This window comes from Osmia lignaria, chromosome 10 (assembly GCF_051020975.1).
Source record: "Osmia lignaria lignaria isolate PbOS001 chromosome 10, iyOsmLign1, whole genome shotgun sequence".
In the NCBI taxonomy this organism is placed as follows: domain Eukaryota; kingdom Metazoa; phylum Arthropoda; class Insecta; order Hymenoptera; family Megachilidae; genus Osmia; species Osmia lignaria.
Genome location: NC_135041.1, coordinates 12,803,372 through 12,823,217, shown reverse-complemented (window position 1 = coordinate 12,823,217; position 19,846 = coordinate 12,803,372). Strand labels below are relative to the sequence as shown.

At 42.2% G+C, this 19,846-nt stretch overlaps 1 protein-coding gene across 10 annotated transcripts in view; it reads right to left on the bottom strand.

Annotated features, from left to right (window-relative positions):
* LOC117611843 (uncharacterized) overlaps positions 1 to 19,846 on the bottom strand; it is a 96,994-nt gene that overhangs the window by 42,334 nt on the left and 34,814 nt on the right. For 9 of the 10 annotated variants that reach the window (XR_013062899.1, XM_076690527.1, XM_076690528.1 and 6 more), the window contains 3 exons: positions 5,058 to 5,106; positions 2,916 to 3,168; positions 779 to 989 (listed from right to left, as the gene is read on the bottom strand). Coding sequence is in view for 9 of the 10 variants with exons in the window: in XM_076690531.1 (XP_076546646.1) it covers positions 779 to 989; positions 2,916 to 3,168; positions 5,058 to 5,106 (513 nt within the window). In the remaining variant the exon portion in view is untranslated. Of the gene's footprint in view, positions 1 to 778; positions 990 to 2,915; positions 3,169 to 5,057; positions 5,107 to 14,372; positions 14,588 to 19,202; positions 19,673 to 19,846 lie in introns of those variants that run through there. The other variant, XM_076690526.1, reaches the window with a different exon arrangement.

Sequence of the window (19,846 nt, the reverse complement as noted above, 5' to 3'; positions counted from 1 at the left end):
CAAGCTGAGCCCACACAGTCAGGTTACCTCGAGCCAGAAACTTCCTGCAATCGACATTGCAAATTGAATGTGCATTTTGTACTTTTTCGACGAAACGTTCGCTAGACCAACGGCAAACACACCCCTTTTAACACGTTTACCCGTGAGTAACTTTGACGGACGCAAACTAACCAGTCGGATAACGTCGCGCCAATGTTGCGCTGCACCGAAAGTTACATTCATGCTGCCTGCAATGCTTTTCAGCCAGATAAACGACAACCATTCTACGCCAGTCGGATGGAATTTCCATCTCGAAGGAAACAATGGATGGATTTTGTAACTTTAAAGATTATTAAATTTTTGTTTTCTATACAAAAAAAATACATTACCATCTCTAATTGTAAGATGAAAAATTCAATAACTTACCTTTGGGAAGGTGTTCTTAATTCTCATAATTGTTCGCTTCCTTTGCCAAAGACAGCAGGCTAAAGTAATTTAACGAGACACGAAAAGGAAGAATGCTCCGACCGAAAATGGAGTACGCTTTTATTCGCTCGGGGAACGCGTTTCTTTTGACGAGACTGAAACCTTACGTATCTCGACGAAACAATTCGGAAAAGAAATGAGAAATGGGAAACGGATGACGGGGAACACTGATACGAGGCAAAATGCAGATAAAGATAGCCGAGATAAATTGTGAAATAAGAAGCAAACAGTGTCTTGAACGTGAAGTAGTCTCAACGATGAAAAATGAAGAATATGTTTCTTTTTTTTTTTAAATGAAATTACGATGACTTACGGGTTCGGATCCTGAAGAAGTGTCGCCAGAGTTAACGCGTTCACCCATTGATTCATGCTCTCGAAACTGTCCGCTGCAAAGTGGTACGTCCTCATATTCGCGTGTTCCGCTTTGAATGCGAATTTTCTATTAACTTTATCCTCGGGCTTGCAAACGGTGACCTTGTACGATGGTAACAATATCGAGCCCAACAATTTCTCCTCTTCCGGACCTGTAAACAAATTTTCACAAGAATATTTATTAATGGAAAATCCGTTTGACCGTTTGGTAAATCATGAAACGTTGATATTTTGATATTCAATGGCGCGTGTCGAAAATACATGTTACTACACGGTCAGTTGCAGTTACGCGATAAATGGAATGTTGATCGAGCGATATTGAAAAACGTCCGATTTTGACAATGAACGGTGAAAATAAAATCCCTTTCACGTTATTCAAGTTATAAAGTAGAAATGGCTATAGTTTCGATTCGGCAAATAAAAAAGGCTAGATTGAAACGCGACTTTGATGGAACAGTCAAGATGGCTCGAGTTGCTCATCAATCAGAAATGTTTCGAGATACCGAACAAACGCGAAACGATTTCTCCGTCTGACAAATCGAAAAGTTTCGATTCGTTACATTGGAAAAATCTTTAACCGACCACTGGCACGCGTTAGTTCGCGCCTGTTGGAGACACCTACATAAATCCTTTGCGCTGAATCACGGACAGAGGAAAAGGAAGGAGATAAAAAGTGTTGTAAATTTCGTCGCGAATGCCAGAACGGACACGCAGCCGAACAGAAGAACGAAAGATGTACGACGTACCGTGAACGAGTACAACACTTTTACTACAATTTATGCGTTGTTTCCTTCTATTCGAACAGATTCTAGCGTGAATCATTCTGCTAGGAGAAAAAGAAATAGCGGCACTTTTTTAAATACATATTTGTAGTAACTTCATTTCCTAATTTATTTAATAATTTTCATCTCGACTCTAAATTGCCGGACGATGTAAAAGAGAAAATATTCCGGAAGTCTGAAAGAAGTGCGTAAGTAGAAAATGAGGGAACTCGTGCAATTAGTGTTGCCGGAAACGATCTGGTGGATAGGAGTTAAGGGTGAACGGGAAAGGGGTCGCAGCATGACGGTCGGAAATTGGAAATGGTCGCGAGTGTACCGGTGAAAAACAACGAGACCATCTAGATGAGAGTTGAAGCCGTGCCAAAATCTGTCTGCGACCGACGAACGGGCAAGAAAAATTCTTGATTTCATTAGAATTCTCTCGTCGAAATTCAAATTTCATCGATGTTCGAAGGGACAATGAAAGCGAACGATTAAATTCATTTCACTTTCCCTCTTTTCCTTTCATCCTCTAAATATCTTTGTTTCGTGTAATTGAAATCTGGTAAAAACTTCATTACATTTGGTACTTGTTGCATTTAACGCTTGAAAAATATATTTCTCTCTTGCATTCTGTGCTGTATGAATGATAGAAGAGAAGTTGAAACGGTTGTCTGACCAACTACCGACTAATACTACTTCCTCCTTGCTACCTTCCAAGGGGAACGACCTTTCGAACATCGATTTCGTTCAAACTTCGTACTGTGTCTCTTTTTTTTATTATACCGAGAGAAAAATACACGGCACGATACCTAAATCCATAAAGCTTACGCTACACTACTCTCGTACAACACACTTGTTAGTACTGAATTAATTTCCACGCAAAGAGCAGAAAGTCATGCAACAATGGTGATATTTTCACAGAAAAATTTCTTCAAAACCCCGGAAACAGAAGCGATCGTTACGGTTTACACGTTTTAACAGAACGAAAACAAAAAAAAGAAAAAGAAAATCGCATGTTATGTCAAAAAATTCTCTCCATTCACGTTTGCGACTTTATCTAAACAAAACCGTGGCAAGCAAGAAGAAACAAAGCAGGTATTCTCAATGAAACCACTAGAATCACGAGTCGGCTGCTTTCTCGTTGAAAAATCATGCTCGGTGTCGTTCCAAAGCTGAACATAAAAGAACGCACAGCGAGCCAGGTAAAAGGAAGGAATGAGAGAAAAATAGGATGGGATAGCGAGGGAAAAGGTAGGCGACACGTAATATAAGCAGAGACAGAAAACAGAAGAAAATGATGAAAAAGGTTCTGACCTTTGTAATAAAAGAGGCAGTACTCGGAGAGGACGAACCACCGTTTCTTCCACAGCATCAGACCCTCGGAACCCTGTTTGTGTAGCCAGCCCTGAAGGGCGACAGGGGCGGATAGCGGCCTCTTTGCGGCAGGCGATCGTAAACCCTGAGATCCGCTTCTTCGGCGAACACCCGACACGGAAGCTGCCACCCCCGAGCCATCGTTCTTGCTACGCACCTGGACAGGTACGGGGAGGGGCGCCGCCTGGACAACCTGTAATCATTTTACATTTTCTTCCTTCAGAAGCTCGACGCGATGGTTGTAATTCAAATCGAAAGGGTTAACGATTCGAATATACAGGGGATGATCAGAGTACGTATACCAGTTTACCTCTACCCTCTGTGGTATAATTTGAAGGATTTTAAAGGAAAATAAGCGGAAAAGTTGTAAATTTACTCGCCAACGTCATTAAATTTGTAGCAAATGATTTTCCGAACCAGCAAACTTTCAACGAGACCGTAAGAAAACTTTCCAACGTTGACTGTAATCACTGAAATGTTGAACAATTAAATCTCTATTAATTCTCTCCGGTCTGCTTCGGTCGAATCGATCGTCCAATGTTTTACGAACAGTGCAGAGGTCAGCGAACGAACAACCAGTCGCTCACAGACCACTGAGTTTTCTGCTACTTCTCGATTTCTACGTTAAATCCAAACTGTGCCAACTAACGAGCCGGTCGAAGCTGGACGTTAGCAACCACTCCACCGATGTACCTTCCAACTTAATCGGCTTCTCTTGAATTCTCATTGTATAAACCGTGGACCGATTTCCCTGAGAAACACTCGTCCTCGTTCAACGAGAACACTCTTTGCTATTTTTCCAGCGAAACTTCTTAGGTCACGGTAGTGCGAGTCGATTAATTAGGAATTGGAGTGAAACGAAAAGTGAAACTCGCAGACTTTCCAGTGGTACTTCAATTCCGAATGAATTGTTAATTCAACACATTTTTTGAACTGAAACTCAAAAGACGCTCTTTGTAAATTATAATTTGATAAAAGCCGCGGAAAAACACGGAGATCCTTTAAATAAAAGGATAACCAGCAGACGTTTGTTGAAAAGTCAAGAAAGCAGACAAAGGACGTTTTGTTTTCCAGAGATCATTGTTACCCCGGAAAACACGCAACTCGGAGTCGGAAAATCCGGCCGGAAAGCTTTTCTTCCAGCAAGTGGCGTCGACGGGAAGACGAGGATTCGCTTAAAAGATTCGTTAAATCAAAAAGTCGGTACTCCCGCAGGATTCGGTACAAGGACCGGAGTCGAAACTTCCGAATCCTCCTGTATTCGAACGGATAGATCCGCGGGAAAGTTCGTTTCACGGCTGGAGAAAAACTGGCGGGAAAAGTTTCACCGGTCGTTTATCTTTAATTTTTTTTTTTTTTTTTATTCTTCACGCAGCAGTCTCGCGTAAATGTGGCTCGTGGAACTTTCCAAGTTGTTTGCGTCGGTTCAAAGTTGCCGTCGCGTTTTGCGATCATTAGTCTGTCGTTGTCTTTCCGCAGCTTTGAATACAGGAAACTTTTCAGATCAATACCAATTTCCGGCAATTGTACCGTACAAATTGTATTTGTAATTCTGTCGACAGTTGCAATTTTCCCCGACTCGATGCGTGGGGTAATTCTGTAAGCAGATTTAAATCGTCCGTGATTTATTCGACGACTTCGTGAACTTCGTCTCTCCGTGACAACGAAATTGATCGCAACATCCTATCGAAATTCAGTAAGCCACGCAGCTGTGACTCAGTGAACCGATTAAATCGTAGCGAATAGTAATTTATCAAAGAGCCACCCTACACGAACAGGTAATTAAAGAGCAAACGATGTAACTGGAAACGTTTAAAGTTTCTGGTTAATTCACCGAGGTATCTACATTAACTCCGACCCCTTATCGCGTTAACTTCAAACGACATCGCTAACTACTAACCCAAGTTCTATATCAGACAGCAGGAAATCTTTACAGCCACCATAAACCCCCATCAAGCGGATAGATCGTTTTCTACTAGTGGAACTTCGTAGCCGATAACTAAACAATGGTTTGTTACGCGGTTCGAAGCGAGCTAGATCAATCGTTACTATCTTTCAAAAATATTATTATTTTATTCGCACCTTTTTGCTGTCCATTCCGGACGTCGAGCTGGTCACCGGCTGGTCGAGCCTGAAACAAAAAGAAAAACAACAACCCTGTTATTCTTGAGGGGGAAATTTTTATTTGTGCTCGAAAAAGATATAGAACCGTAAAGGATTAATTCGCTTTAAAAACCAAATTTTTATCAATAAATCCAACTTTTTTAATCGCAACTGTTTCGAGGAAAAACATTCGAGTTGCACAATATTTTCGACGCAAAGTTTGTGCCGTTTTCAAGCGAGCCACGGCAAATCCTTTCAACGAAATCTACTCCCTTTATCGACTCCTTTACCGCCGCTTTTTTTTCCCCCGTTTTTGTTTCGAGACTCGACGCATGTTAACAACTTCAACCCCTTCGCCAGGGGGTGCATAGAGAATCGACTGCGAACCTTTGAACAGCACTTTGCGTCAGCCGGCATCGTCAATTACGAGGAAAAGGGAACTTCCTTTCCGTTCGGGCTTTTTATCCACGTTTTTTGCGCAATTCCTTCGTACGCTTGCGATAGAGAAATTGCGGGTTTCAACAAGAATTGTCGATCGAAAGTCGACGTAGAAATTTTCGACAAGAAGAAAATAGATTATTACAATCACTGTACTATTCTTCGTACGTGGTCCAATATCGCAATGGATTATATTTTTTTAGGAATTGAAGAAAATTCGGTCTATCGGCTCTCTTTTCGTGGCTTTTTTTCCCCCAAAAATTCACGTCGTTCTTTCAGGGTAACGAATTTAAAATGTGCCGGGCTACATTCGCGGTCAGTGGATTCAGCGATCGCGTCGCGGCGACCTGATTTCCAGACAATAGCGGCGACGTTTTTTACGCTGATGTCATTGAAAATTTATCGAGCGGCTCGGCAAAATACTTGATTCATAGGAGCAGGTGAAAACGTCTGAAAGGAGAGAGCTTCTCCGAAGGCAGGCCGCAAATTGCTGGATGCCACGGTCTTCTCAATTTATACACACGACCACTCCACCTTTTTCATCCGGCTCCTCTTCCTTTCTCTCTTTTTGCCCTCGTGTCGTTCGAGGATCGCGCAAATAGCCTCGACAATGCTTCAGAAAAGCCGCTTTAATTCCTTTAACGTCGCGGATCACAGGGGTGCTCGAATTATTTAACGGTGAAAGTCGATAAAAGTGCATCTGATGATAAATTTGAAATAAACCGAACGCTAGTATTAAAGTGCCGAGAACAGAGAAAACCGTTCGGTTTCAACGAGAAAGTGAATTAAAGGAAGTACCGACGGAATACAAACGCGAAACGTTCAATTTATTTCCTGGGAAGTGCTCATACGAGCTTAAATTTTCCCATAAAACGTATCGAGCTATCGCACTTTATCAATGCCGAGACAAGGTAGAAAAGAGAAACTTTATATGGGTAGGAACGAACGGGCAGGGTGATACGGAAGGTCAGTCCGGTTCGAGAGGAAATCGATCGATCGACCTGCACGATTTTCCGGTTGAAAGCCGCACGGGACGTGTTACTCGATACTTTTTCCACGAATTACCCACCTACCCGTGACCACCGTTCCAAACCCCCAAGGCATTTACCAAATGTTATTAAACATACGCTTCGATGATAAAATAACAAATTCGATTGCTTTATTTTTGGAATTTCAACGTTTCGTTAGTTAAACGAGATGGGCAAATAACAATGGGTCAGAGGAACGCGAGCAACCGATGAAGTTGAGGAAACGTGCCAGTCGCGGTAATTGTTTTACTCGTTCCAACGTACCGGAAGTGACCAGAATCCACGGGGTGGACGGTAGTCGAACGAACCGCAGGGAAGCTTCGATTGGTACCGCATTCCTTCGCAATTTCAACGAATCGTGCTTTCCATTAAGCGAACTCCAGCTGGTATTACACGCGATATTAACGCGGACGGTTTGCTCTAATGAACTGGACGGAATTCGCGTCGCGTTTTCCGGGCGAATCTCGAAAAGCGATCCTCAGGAAACGGATGCAAACGAGAGGACAGCTGAAATCGACATTGCTCTCACGTTTTATTCGGCAAAACGTCCCTGGTGAACCGTAATTCACCGCCCAAGGAAGATCCTCTGGAACAACGGAAAATATCCGAAAATTCTCGCAAATCGTCCGCGGCGAGTTGAATTAATTAGATCGAGGGAGAAAAAATTAATATTTTTTTTTATCTGTTTCCCATCTTCAACAGGTTGCTCCATTTTCAAGGAGATAATTTTCAGAAGTTTTCTCTGCAGTTGTTAAAAGTAAAGACATCAGCGTTAAAGTAATGATGATCGAACTTTAATCGGTTGAACTTTCCCTGGTCACATGATCGATTGTATCTGATCGGTCAGCAGTCCGGATGAGTAAACAAAGCTGCTCACCGGAAGACTGAATTACTTCCGCTGTCATTGCGTCATCCCCCGGGGAAAACAAGGTCATGCCAAGATATAAAAGTAACGCGTAGATTGAACAAAGAGACTCGATTCGTTCGTGGTTCGATTCACTTCGCATTTCGCTTCTTTGTTGGATATTTGATGGTTGCCGAGGAGGCTCCGAAGGGGAAAAGTAACGAACAAAGAGCAAAAGAAAGATAACCAGGTGTACGTTTCGTCTGATAGGTTATCGATTGGTTTAATACCATTTTTATCCACCTCGAATCCTACCCAGAATGATCTTTTCCCATTCATTCCCTCCTCGTGCTATGGTTTTAACCAACTATAGTCAATTAATTAATACGTTGAACGTAAAGCTCTAATTACTAAGAATAGTAATAATTAATTTTCAAATTTCAAATTTCAAGCTTTCTATTTGCCATTTCACATTATTTCTACCATAGCAATATTACTTAAAATAATGTTCTTCTGTTGTTTTCTTTCAATTATTCAGGCGTGTGTAAATGGCGGAGTCATCCACGGCATTAATCGTGTTAATATCGTTAAACCTCGAGATAGTTTTGCTAAAACGAGTGCATAAGAGAGAAAAATTCAATCTGGCAATCGAATGAATAATTGAAGCCGGTCATAGAGTATGCAAGATAGAACGATTTGACGCAACGATATCATTCCCACAGAGTTATGATCGCAGCGAACACGCTCGGAAATCACTAATTTACGCTGTTTACTTCGCCACCCGCGTAATTGCACATATTCATTATATCACGGCAATGTTTGCGGCACCCCAAATTGTTATCGAATGCATAGCGGCACTAACCGCATTGATGAAGAAAATCCACGAGCCCGACTCGGATATGTGTATATTCACATTTATAGAGCTAGAGCTAGCTGGAAAACCAGTTGACACATTTATCGACTAAATAAAATGATCTGTTACTTTGACAAGGTAACCAGAAACAATTCTGAATAGCGACACACATTTGATATCAGATGCCAATATCATTTTTGTTTATAAATTCTTTTTATCTTTAGATATTCGACCATCTACCACAACGTTCTCTACTGACAACTGCCTTGTTTCATATTTCATATTATTAAGCACGTGATGTACGTGCCTCGTGACATGTGACAACCCCCCGAGAGACATGACTGATGGCATCCAGTTATTTCGGTCACGGAATACTAATAACGAGGCGGCCTAGAAAGGTTTACTAACAGAAAGATCGAATTTATAAGGAAACCCTAAGGTATATCCGATGATTGACAACGCACCCCAACCTTTGCTTTCCATAAATACCAACGATATTTCCCGTCATCGAACGCGTTGCAATCCTTCTGATCGAGCTGTACAGTTTCGCATACGCGTATCGCCATCGAGCATGCAACTCGGAAGTCATTGTAAGCATCCACGACGATCGTTGCTCTACCGAGCTGACCCAGCACATTGTCCTTGTACCAGCTCGTTTCTCATTCCTGATCGCGTTAATCTATCACCCTGGACGCATTATCACCACCACTGTCGGAATGCTTTATCGAATCGTCGCCGTCGACGAATTCACGAAATTTCCCCGTTGTTCGCTACTCGTCGAGTCGTCGAGATCAATCGGCCGTGTTCCAAACGCTTTCGAAAGCAGTTGGAAGGAAAAATAGAAAATTAGAGGGATAAGACGGTCACGTCTTGCACGATCGAGGGTGGCCACCCTCGATGTGTCTTAATTCGCGCGGGAATCAGGTCGGTGCTATGCGCCACGATGCGCCACCGTTTCGCTGTTTAACGCGTTTCTGCACACGGACACACGTGCCACGACCTTTTACACCGCTAAATTACAAGTTTGCCAGCAACGTGTCTCGCGTAACGCGGCGAAACAAAGTACAAAAGCGTTCTATCGCGCCAACGTCACACTTTCTAAACCTCCAACCACTTTCCTACATTAAATATTGGATAAATGCTTTTGTTGCAAACGTGTACATTTGGTAAGTTTAAATCTAAATTACAGGTTCCAGGGTAATAAAGGGTAGAATCTAGTAATTGCTTCTCCGGACATATTTCTTTTCCCTTCTGGCTCGTGTATTTCTATTTTCACCCTTCCTAGTCTTAATTCTTCTGCCAGGAACAAATCTTCCCTGGCTTCGTCCGGTTTGGTCACTGACAATACACACTTGCCGACCAGACCCGAACGTGTCCAACTATTGCGTTCCACTAGCAGTATTTTCTCGTTTTCCCCGACTTTCCCCAACGGTCCTTGTTACCATCGACCATCTGTCTTTTTCTCTGGACAAGTTTCTCTGCCGATTGAAAATCGACGAGCCACCCTCTGCCACCATTCAATCCTGGATAAACATTTTCTTTCAACCTCCACGGATTTTTTACTATTTCAAAAGAGTGATATTCGGTTGCTCCCGAAATGTATGAATAAGTTACACTTTACGAACATCCTCTACTTGGCTACCACGCTGAATTATACCGCCTTTCGAAAATTTTTATGGGAGAACACTAGCGTAAGAAGAAAGCGATGTACCACCTACTAACCTCTGATAAACGTCCCCTCGTTTATCCTCTCGCAGTTTCGTGGCTTCTTTAGTACGTTCCTGTGCGAAAGGATAAATTGAATCTCGTGAAACCTCGATCATCGAACGGCTGCGATGAAAAATCTGCCGAAGGAACAATATTGACTAGCTTTATATAGTGGACGTTATATTTTTATCAGAGACGTAGAGTTGACCAAACTTCATCTTCGAATATGATTTTTCAAGGTTTATAGAATCTTCTGTAAAGCGTTGGTTATTTTCTATCACTTTCTCGTAGATAGCAATCATACATCAGGGATCAATTTGAATTGGAATCCACGTCATTTGTTGCACGCGATTTTTCTATTTGCTCGGTGGTTGCGTGGCAAGATTACAATCTGGAGACATTGTCTCGACGGTGTACACGGTCTGATGTCGAAAACTGCATCGATCAATGTCCGATCAATTCAATTCCTCCTCGTTCGTTCCACGTTTCTCTCGATACCACTAGAAAATCGGTACACTTATCGAGACACGTCCATATCGTCGGCATACGACGTCGAAAGTTCTTTTCAATTCCACGCCGAGCTTCTATCGATCAGTTGCCTCTCTCCTTTCTTCTACCATCGATGGCTAACATTTTTTTCTTTTCACTTGTAATATTGGCAGACATTCGTTCATGATTCTTGGATTTCCTCTTCGACAGTACGAACGACGGATGTTCTCGGAAAACTTTGCATTCTACCGTCAAAGTCAATTCTTGAAAATGCCAGAAACAATGACCAATATAAGAACAGCACGAAAGTACATCAATTTTAAAAGAGCCTAGAGTTTGAAGAATTGGAAAATGGAGGAAGGTAAATAGAATAAAGAAAGAATAGGATGGAACAAGAGGAAAAGAAATTCGGCAAGTCGGAAGTTGCCAACCGGATGGTACGCTGGCATACTGTGGAAATTCCTTTTCCGTGAGGAGTAAAATATTCAGCCCGCGAGACGGACGGCGCGGCGCGGCGCGGCGTTTCTTCGCCGAATCCATCTTCTTTTGTCGAAAAATCTTCCCCTCGGCCTGCGTTGCCGAGCATTTCCAAGTGTATTTGGGCAATTTTCCAGCCGAGCCGGCGGTTCGAGGTTTCTGGATTTACACCTGGCGGTTTCGCGATCGATCGACCGCATTCGCGGTACTCGAGCGCCGGCTCCAGATGAAAGAGAGATCGATTTTTCGACCGACCAAGCGACAGCCCTCTATATACACTAGGCTAATTACCACTTTGTCTCCTTCTCTCCCTCTCGAGAGAACGTTGTTCGTTCGATGATTTTTTTTTTTTCAACCCCTTTCGTTACCTAACCCAAGCCAGACTCGCTACACCAACCACTAGCTTCGGTTAAAAAACCATCACCTGCTCTACGCTACCCATCGCTTTCAATATACCCTGGATACCGACGTTGTAATTTTAAAGAAAAATATTTTTTCAATCATATTAATTCCTGCGGTCCGCTTATTAAAATAAAGAATGCTTTTAAAAAACAAACACACTGAAAAAGTTTCCAATATATTATAACGTGGGTGGTTTGAAAAATGTATACCAGCAAAATAATCTCTTTTCAATGGGATTTTTTCCCAGAGATTCCAATGTTCATAATCTGAATAGCTTCAAAGAACAAACATGCTACAAAGTACATTTTTTTGTCTTGTTTTGTTTTTAGAACTCTGACGAAAAAAATTTCTCTCAAACATATTCATCCTTTGAAATTGCAAACAATTTTGCCTTTCACGACCAGAGGAAGTAATTAAGTGGCCTCTTTCGGTTGGTAGGACCTGTATCAAGAACAGTTTTATTTCTCATTAAGAGCGGGTAATTTGAAGCAGTAATCAAGTAGAAACTGACGTAAGATCATAAACTGAAGATTTCGAGGATCTCCTCGAGGGAAATGTCAAGATTATTCTTTCCCCTTCCCGGGTTTCGTCTTCGCAGAGTTTCCTCTCGAATTTACTCGTCGACCGTCATTTCCAAAGATCGTAAAGTAGAAATTCGGCAAGGATGGTAAGCGGGTCAAGAGTTTCCGCGGCGGCAACAGGACATTTCGAATGCGAGGCGAGCTTTGTTCGCAATTTCCACGGTGTTCATTGGCGACCGAGAATCTTAGCAATTTCGGTGAACGCGATAATTCAACGGAAGCATGGCCGTAAGTTTACGCTTTCAGCAACGATCGCGTGTAATTCGCAGCTGCACGCTTCTGCATAATGCAGCCAAGCGAACGTTTAACCCTTTCGGTGTTATGGCCGCGTGTACCCACCGCTCCGACGAAACAACATTGCCGAGAATTGTAAACTCGGAAGTGTGAAACGGCGTTATTACAAGCTACTCGGTCATTTAATATTAAAATAAATCCTACGTGACAATTCGTGATGCCGTTCTTCGAGGGGAAGCTTTGAAATGTTGAAACGGTTACGGAACGTAGGTATCGTCTTCGAAAAAGACTTACGAAAATGGTGGCACCGGTTCGAAGAGTTTCTGCTCGAATTCAGTCGATTCGTAAGCCCCGTTCGGGGAGCACGCAACACCGAGGCGATATGTAAATTTCAACGCGACGCTAATGCGACCGATAGACGTCACGACGACGAGGGAATTGCATGGTATAACGCAAGTGCAATGGAAAATGGATCGTAAAGGTCGACTAGCTCGCACCATCGACCTGTACGATTGTTTCCCGCCCCTTTTCATCTTTCGTTTACCGTGAAAGTGAACAACCAATCAGATGTGGTACGCTCGGTTTCATGTAAAAAGTTAAAAAACTGTAGCGAGAGAAAAGAAAGAGCCCGAATAGGAAGGGTGGTTAATCAACTAATCTATCAACGCGTAAAAGCTCATTAAAATCTGAGGACGCTTGGGAAATTTCGCCTGGCAAGTATCAATGCGCCCTAAAACCCCTGATGAAACAAGCTGCGATACCGCTGAAACCTCGGCAACATTTTCCTACTGAAAACGGCTTACACTGAAAAGCCTCGAACTGTAAGTATTATTACAACAAACCGAGCCGTAAAAGCCTCGAAACTTTCGTTCAAAGGGTAGTAAATGCCCTTATTTAACGGAATGCGCGTCTACCTAACCCGTTTCCAACTTGCATTTCCTCGAAAACAAGAACTTAAGGGATTAGGCCGCTCTAGAATTTTGAAAAAATCGAAATTTCTTTTTTTTTTGCTTAAATTAAATGTCTTAAAAATGATATCTTATATTCTACATTTTTGAATAATTATTGCATACAGTATTTCACATTTCATCCCTGTCCCACCCTACGCAAATGAAACTATGAAAACTTTCGTTTAAAGGGTAGTAACTGGCCCTTACACGAAGGTTTGCACATCTACTTAACCCATTTTCAGGATGGATTCTCTCGTAAACGAAACCTCGTGCAAAGAAACTTTATCCGACACATTTTCGCACGTAGAATATCCTGCTTCATCCCTGTCACACCCTTTTGCATACGAAATTATCGAAGTTCACGAATGAGTTTCGGCGGTGGCGGCGTTCGTTCCTTCTCTAATTGGCATTATTAAACTACCGTGTAAATTGGTCGCGGTATTCTACACGATTCCGCGGCATTGTACACATCGTGGCTGTATTATAACGCTTTCATTGTGCCCGGTTGGTTGTTTGAATTTCATTGTAACACCGAGCAAAGTCGATGAAACTGTTCCGCCAGCCTGCACGGGAAGAAGTCGACGAGTAATTTAGCAGCACGCGAGAAGGACGATTTATGCGGCAGAAAATTACGTTACCGGCCAGATTTTTCTACCTTTTTCTTTTTCTTTCTTTACCTTCGAAGCTGGAATGGTCGACGATCTACCGAGGTAAATATTTGACGTAGAACACGTCGAAATCTTCTGACTGCTGTTTTTCCACAGACACCACTCGATTACCACGAAATTGGAAACTTCGAGCTCTTGCTAGCTGCAAAGTTTCGATAAACCGGCCCCATTGCTGTTCTCGAATTTTTCTTTGACATTCCAAGTTGAAAATCCAAGTGATTATTTAAAAAAAATAATGACGCTTGGAACTTGTCGAGGAATTCCTCGAAGTGAAGCATTTTATTTATACACAGCTGATTTGAATAAGAATGTTTAAAGCTATTTGCTCAAAATTTGCATAAAATCTACTGTACACAAAAGTCTATAGGCATAATTACAATCGTAGAATCGCCATTTGCGTGTCCCCGGCTTTTTATTTTTTCACATTGGAATAAAATCAGAAGTCGTTTGTCATATTATACACGCCACTATTTGGCATTTGCATTTCTATATCCTGCTCTCATTTATTATTTATTCAAATTCTAATTGCGACTACACTGTAACAGGAAAATTTTTTCCACTGACGTATTCTAGGTCGTTCGAGGATTAATTAAGGAATCAAGGAGAAAAAAGAAATGCCTTACCAGTCGAAGAAATTCCAGAGGCACGTGAACATGGCGATGGCACGTCTGGTACATTGAATAAAACTCACGATACACGTTAATTCTCACTCGCGTCGATTTTCGCGCGATTCACCACTCTCGTTCATTACATTTTCACGTTGAAGAATTAATTAATAGGTTTGTCGCTGTATCGCGCGAGGCTATTTTACTCCGAACTTCTCCGGTGCATAGGAACCCTGCCGTTACAATTCATCGATTTAACAAAATTACCATCTTAATTTAGTTTTCCAAGCAATAAAACCTAACGGATTTTCAACTGAGATACCAAAACGTTTACATTGCACATTAAACCTTGACTTTTTCTTCGCGAAATACGTAATCCAATGTTAACGTAAACAGGCTGATGAAAATTGCATACGCAATTTCGCGGCTCACGGACTTGATTACTTTCTCACCAGCCAGCGTGTTACATTTTCGCCACGTGTTTTCTTTTCCCTACTCTTTTTACACACAACGAATTCACAACGGTGAAGTCATCAGTGCTGAACTAGTCACTGCTCGTTTGCATACAAACCATTTTAATTCTTGAGATTACGTGTAGAACAGCAAAGGTGGAATGAAAATAACCGCGAAACTAAGAAACATCTTCTACGTACATAGGGTGCCGTTTAAATGACTATTGATGAGCTTTAAATAATCTTGAAGATCCTATGCCCACGTGACTCATGCGTATAATTCTCTTTCCCGTCCACGTGAGCCAGACTAAACAGTGAAAGGGGTTAAAGACCGCAAAAGGGTTAAGGACTCTTCTATTCTCGCACCCAACGCCAATATGTTCGTCGAATAAACCTTCTTCACCAGCTGTTCCCTTTTATAGTCAATTTGAAAAAAGAAGAAAGCATATGCGATTCCGCGAGACGAAATAACGCGAGGACAATGGAAAACGGTGGCGTAGAATGGCAAGGTCAGTGATGTAACGCGAACATTTCGCGCCCCTCGACCTCTTTTTAATTCGGTCGCGATGCGAGGGCTGCCACCTACCACGATTAGCATTCACACTTCGGCGTGATGCTGGTTCGTTGAACGATGTCATCTCGCTGCGAACGAAGCCGAGGATAAGGGACGGAGAGAGCCGGGTAGCAGGAAGCGGAAGAGAAAAGGGGGGTTAGGATGAATAGAAAGGAGGGGCTGGAGAGGGTGGACCGGGACCGATTCAATATTTGCGAAGCCGGGATAAAGTACCGGCACCGGGAACAATGCTCGGTGAATCGAAGCGAGGTTTTATTCTCGATGTTTGCCGATTTTAATTGCGCGCCGCGACAGTAATTTGTAAGATATTGCTACGCGTACCGGATCACGATTGATCCGATACTTCCATCCTGGAATTACATTTTTTTTTTCTTAAATAGGAAAATTCATTTTATCGCGTGAAAATCGTCGAAGAGGAACGTTGATGAAAAAAATCGGTGACCGGCAAAGGTGGCGAGGATCAAAAATGCTTTAGAGAAGGTTGGATGACTTCCAAGATCAACGAAATCCTCGAGATACTCTAGATCGTGGGACGATTCGATTGTCGAGGGTCCGAGAAGTTGAAGTAATTTCTAGATTCGAGGAGATTTCCAGCAATTTTCCAACTTTTCCTCGAGATTGGATACTTGCCGAGTTCCTACATCATTCATAGGTTGTTCGAATTAACTCTATAACGTCCAGCTCGTCGGCTGAATATTTTACCCTTTCATTTTCACGATATACGACACATCCCTGAACTTGACGAGCTAATTCGAGCTTCCAGCTCGCCCTTGGCCTTTCCTCGCCTCTCGGCTTCTGCATTTTGCAAACGCTCGCAGCCTCTTTTACGCTCACGCTTCGTTCGTCCCTGCTTTTTCGACCCGGCTACCCGTTTCTCCTCTTTCCCTCATCAATAATGTATCGTCGCTTAAAAGCATCACGGAGAAATTGTTACGGTCACTATCTTCGCATCGTGTCTCAAAAAAAAAAAAAAAGAAACAGGATGCGCAAATTTTATAACACATATTCCCCTTTTTCCACGTCAAGGCTTTAGGTCAAGGACGGACGGGGCATAGGTGAGCCCTGTACGGATTTCGAGCGTAATTAATTAAAATTAAGGCCCGTCGTGTCCACCGATCTCTCGGTGAAAATTTATCATTTCTCGGGAATTTCAAAACAGCAGCCAGGTCTCTGGACGCGTTGGTGCAGCCTGGATTTTCGTATCAGCTCTCGTCGTGCTGTGTGCATTCAGGTAGGAGTAACGCGTGTCGTCAGCGCGCCAGAGGTTGGCTTTGAGCGCGAATTAGTCGGCGGAAAGATAAGGAACGATGAGGAAAGGTGAACGTGCAGAGCAAGGAAGGCTCGTTTAATCGCGGCTATCGTAAATAACGAGCCCGTTCCTTTGCCTGGCGTTTCCACTATCACCTGTCGCCGTTGCATTTCTCTCTATAATATGCGAGAAACGCGAGATACACCCTTGTCTTTGAGACACGACTTGTAAACGCGAATGTACTCCGAGTTAATTGCTCCAGACTGATGCTGCTTTCAAAAATTTCGAAAAACGTCTACGTTCTCGTGTCTTCAAATTTTTGACGAGTTATTTTTAACGATAAGAGTGTTTCTTTTTTTTTTTGCAAGCTTTTTGATACACAGGATCGAGGGAGAAATTACACCGGGTTAACTTCGAGAAAGTTTTAATTAATATTAGCCGACGTAAAACTTGACTAGCTTTTACAACCAGTTCGCGATACCTTCTCAAGGATTTCATAAAAAAGCAGCGCTGTCGAAACCCGTGCCTAAAGTTTGCATTTAAAAAATGTTAATTACAACGTGAAACTTGTATTAAATTACTTATTACTCTTGATGAAGCTAATAAAATGGTGCTTCGATTAAAACTGGCCACTGAAATTTTAATATTTAAAAGAGAGATTGAATTTTGAGCGCACACAAGGAGGGTGCAAATCGAAAAAATTCTAAACTATAAGGTTTTGTTGGATTATTTATAATATTAACGCGTCAGCTAGAAAGTAAAAATGAATTGGTTTGATCAGTTTCTAAAGATTCAAAACGACTCCGAAGAGAGAAAAAAATCATTATTCGTAACAAGGTTAGAAGGAAAATTATCCAGCTATCGCCTGAAATTTCAAACGTCCTGGAAGAAGAGAGCTTTACTCAAAATATTGTACCAGCTGAAATGAAGCCGGTGCTTCTCGTTTTATTTCCTTTTGTAGATGCAATCCTACTCCCGAGGGATCCTCACGTAAATTGGGTTAAACAATTTCGAATGACAATTTTCAGTCACGTAATTTATTCGGGACGATCCCTGTATGGCTGCACACTTTTCCTAAACGAGGACTTTTGTAACTTTCCATATCGCATAATATCGCGAACGAACTCGTAGACCGGAAATGAAGGTATAAGAACGTTCGAAAGCTACATAGTGTTTTGCAATCGAGCAGAAAATGTAATTCGAGAACGTTTTCAAAGAAGAATATTACAGTGGAATATCAGCTAAGATAATATCGTAGCAATTTTAATTTTGTAAAAAACCAGGGGGGTCTCAAAAGCCAGTACCATTTCTACGGTATTACATTTTTGAAAAATTAAAAATAGTAAACGCAGATATGATGAATAAAAGGAATATTAAATAAACTTAAAAGCATCGAGCTTAAACATTCTACGCCCTCGAGGGAGCGGAAAACATCCAAGAGAGGAAAAATAAAATTTCAATCGAGCTTTATATCGATCCGGATACGTACACCGCCGGAAATTCGCACAATTAAATATTAAAAGTGTCTCTACGCGGGTGTTGAAAGGGTTGCAACGAGCTGCTTGAAAATCCTGTTTACCCCGAGGACCAAGTTAAATCGATTCATAACAAATTAACGACGGACCAAAGCAGCAGCTTCTCCTTCTTTATTCATCGCGTTTGCTCTCGAAGCGTCATTAATTATCAAAGCAACGTCCTCGAATTCTGTTAACGAGAAAACACGCTTCTAAGGATGGCAATGATTAATAACGAATATGAAAATTTTATATTGGCATAATGGAATGCATATTGTTGTACGCGTTCACTTTCTTTTTAGTTCCCTTTCAGACCAGCATCAGCGATGATGGATGCCCTGCAACGAGTTCAGATAGCAACATGCAAGACAAAAGGTAGCAAGAACAATAGGAGCAGAGGAAGTTTTTATAGAAAGAAGAATGAAACAGGTAATTCGAAGAAAATATCATAGAAAATCATAATTCAGGATCATCTCAACATCCGGCCGGTTGGAGAAGCTCAATCATGGCCAGCACGTTCACCTAATTTAACACCCTTGGATTTTTCTGTCTGCGGATTTATTAAGTCTGAGGTACGCCCCGGGAGAATTACAACACGAGCTTATCTCCAAGAAATAATAACTGAAATTGTGTAATACGTGTTTAAAAATAGAGAATCGTATCGATAATCGTAGATTTAATGATATCGTAAAATTGAATCGCGAACCGAAGAGATTCTTTGTTCTCGCGTTGAAGAGGCGTCGCGACGAAAAAGTCAAGGTCGGCCTCTCGTTTTAATTATCCTCTTCAACGATAAAATCGTCCCCGACATTGCTGATCAGAAAGCGTGTATTTTTTATTATCAAGTACTCGATCTATAATAGTTCCCTGAGAGAAAGAAAGTCGACAATTTTTTTTCTCTCTGACAGTGTTGAATTATCAAACTACTTTAGTTTTATTTTTATTTACTGTTGAATTAAAAACAGTTATTTAATTTTTACTTGAATCGAAAAACAACATTTCTAACATTGTTTCATCCACCCCAGTCTCAACAACACCTCAAATATTTCCATTGTTTACCATCGAATTCGATCAATCCGGATCATTTTACCGTTTCAAGGGAGCAACATTTCACTGTTGTCGAAGACAGACGGAAGATTGCACCGAAAGAGCAACGAGCGTCCCGACGCCGAAGCCGGGAGGCCGTTGGCCGCGCCGAGAAATCCGTGATCGTTAATTATCGAAAACAATCGATCAATCGGATAAAATCGAAGCGAGTCGTAGGCTACGAAAGCAACGAGCATCGAATCTCCACGCAACATCACTGTTCACCGCGGCCACTTTGCTTCGATTACCACCATTTTCACGGGATTCTCCCCATGGAAAAGGTGGAACGGGTCACGGAAGGACTCGTGACATAGGAGGAACACTTGACACACGGCACTCGAAGGAGAAAAAAATCGCGAGACAGGAAGCGGAAGAGCGAAAAGCACGGAAGAGAAGGCAGCCTCTGTTGGCCGACTCGTAACGCGGCGACGGCACAACTGGCATGCGCCTTTTCCACCCTCCTTTCACCCTGTCCACTTTCACCCCCTCGCACCACCGACACATCCTCCCTTTCCACCCTCTTTCTCGCTCTACACGCTACCCTCTTCGCTCCGTTCCGACTAACGCGACCCGGCCTCTGCCTTTACCGGCGCATCATCCCCTCCAACAGGGCTGAA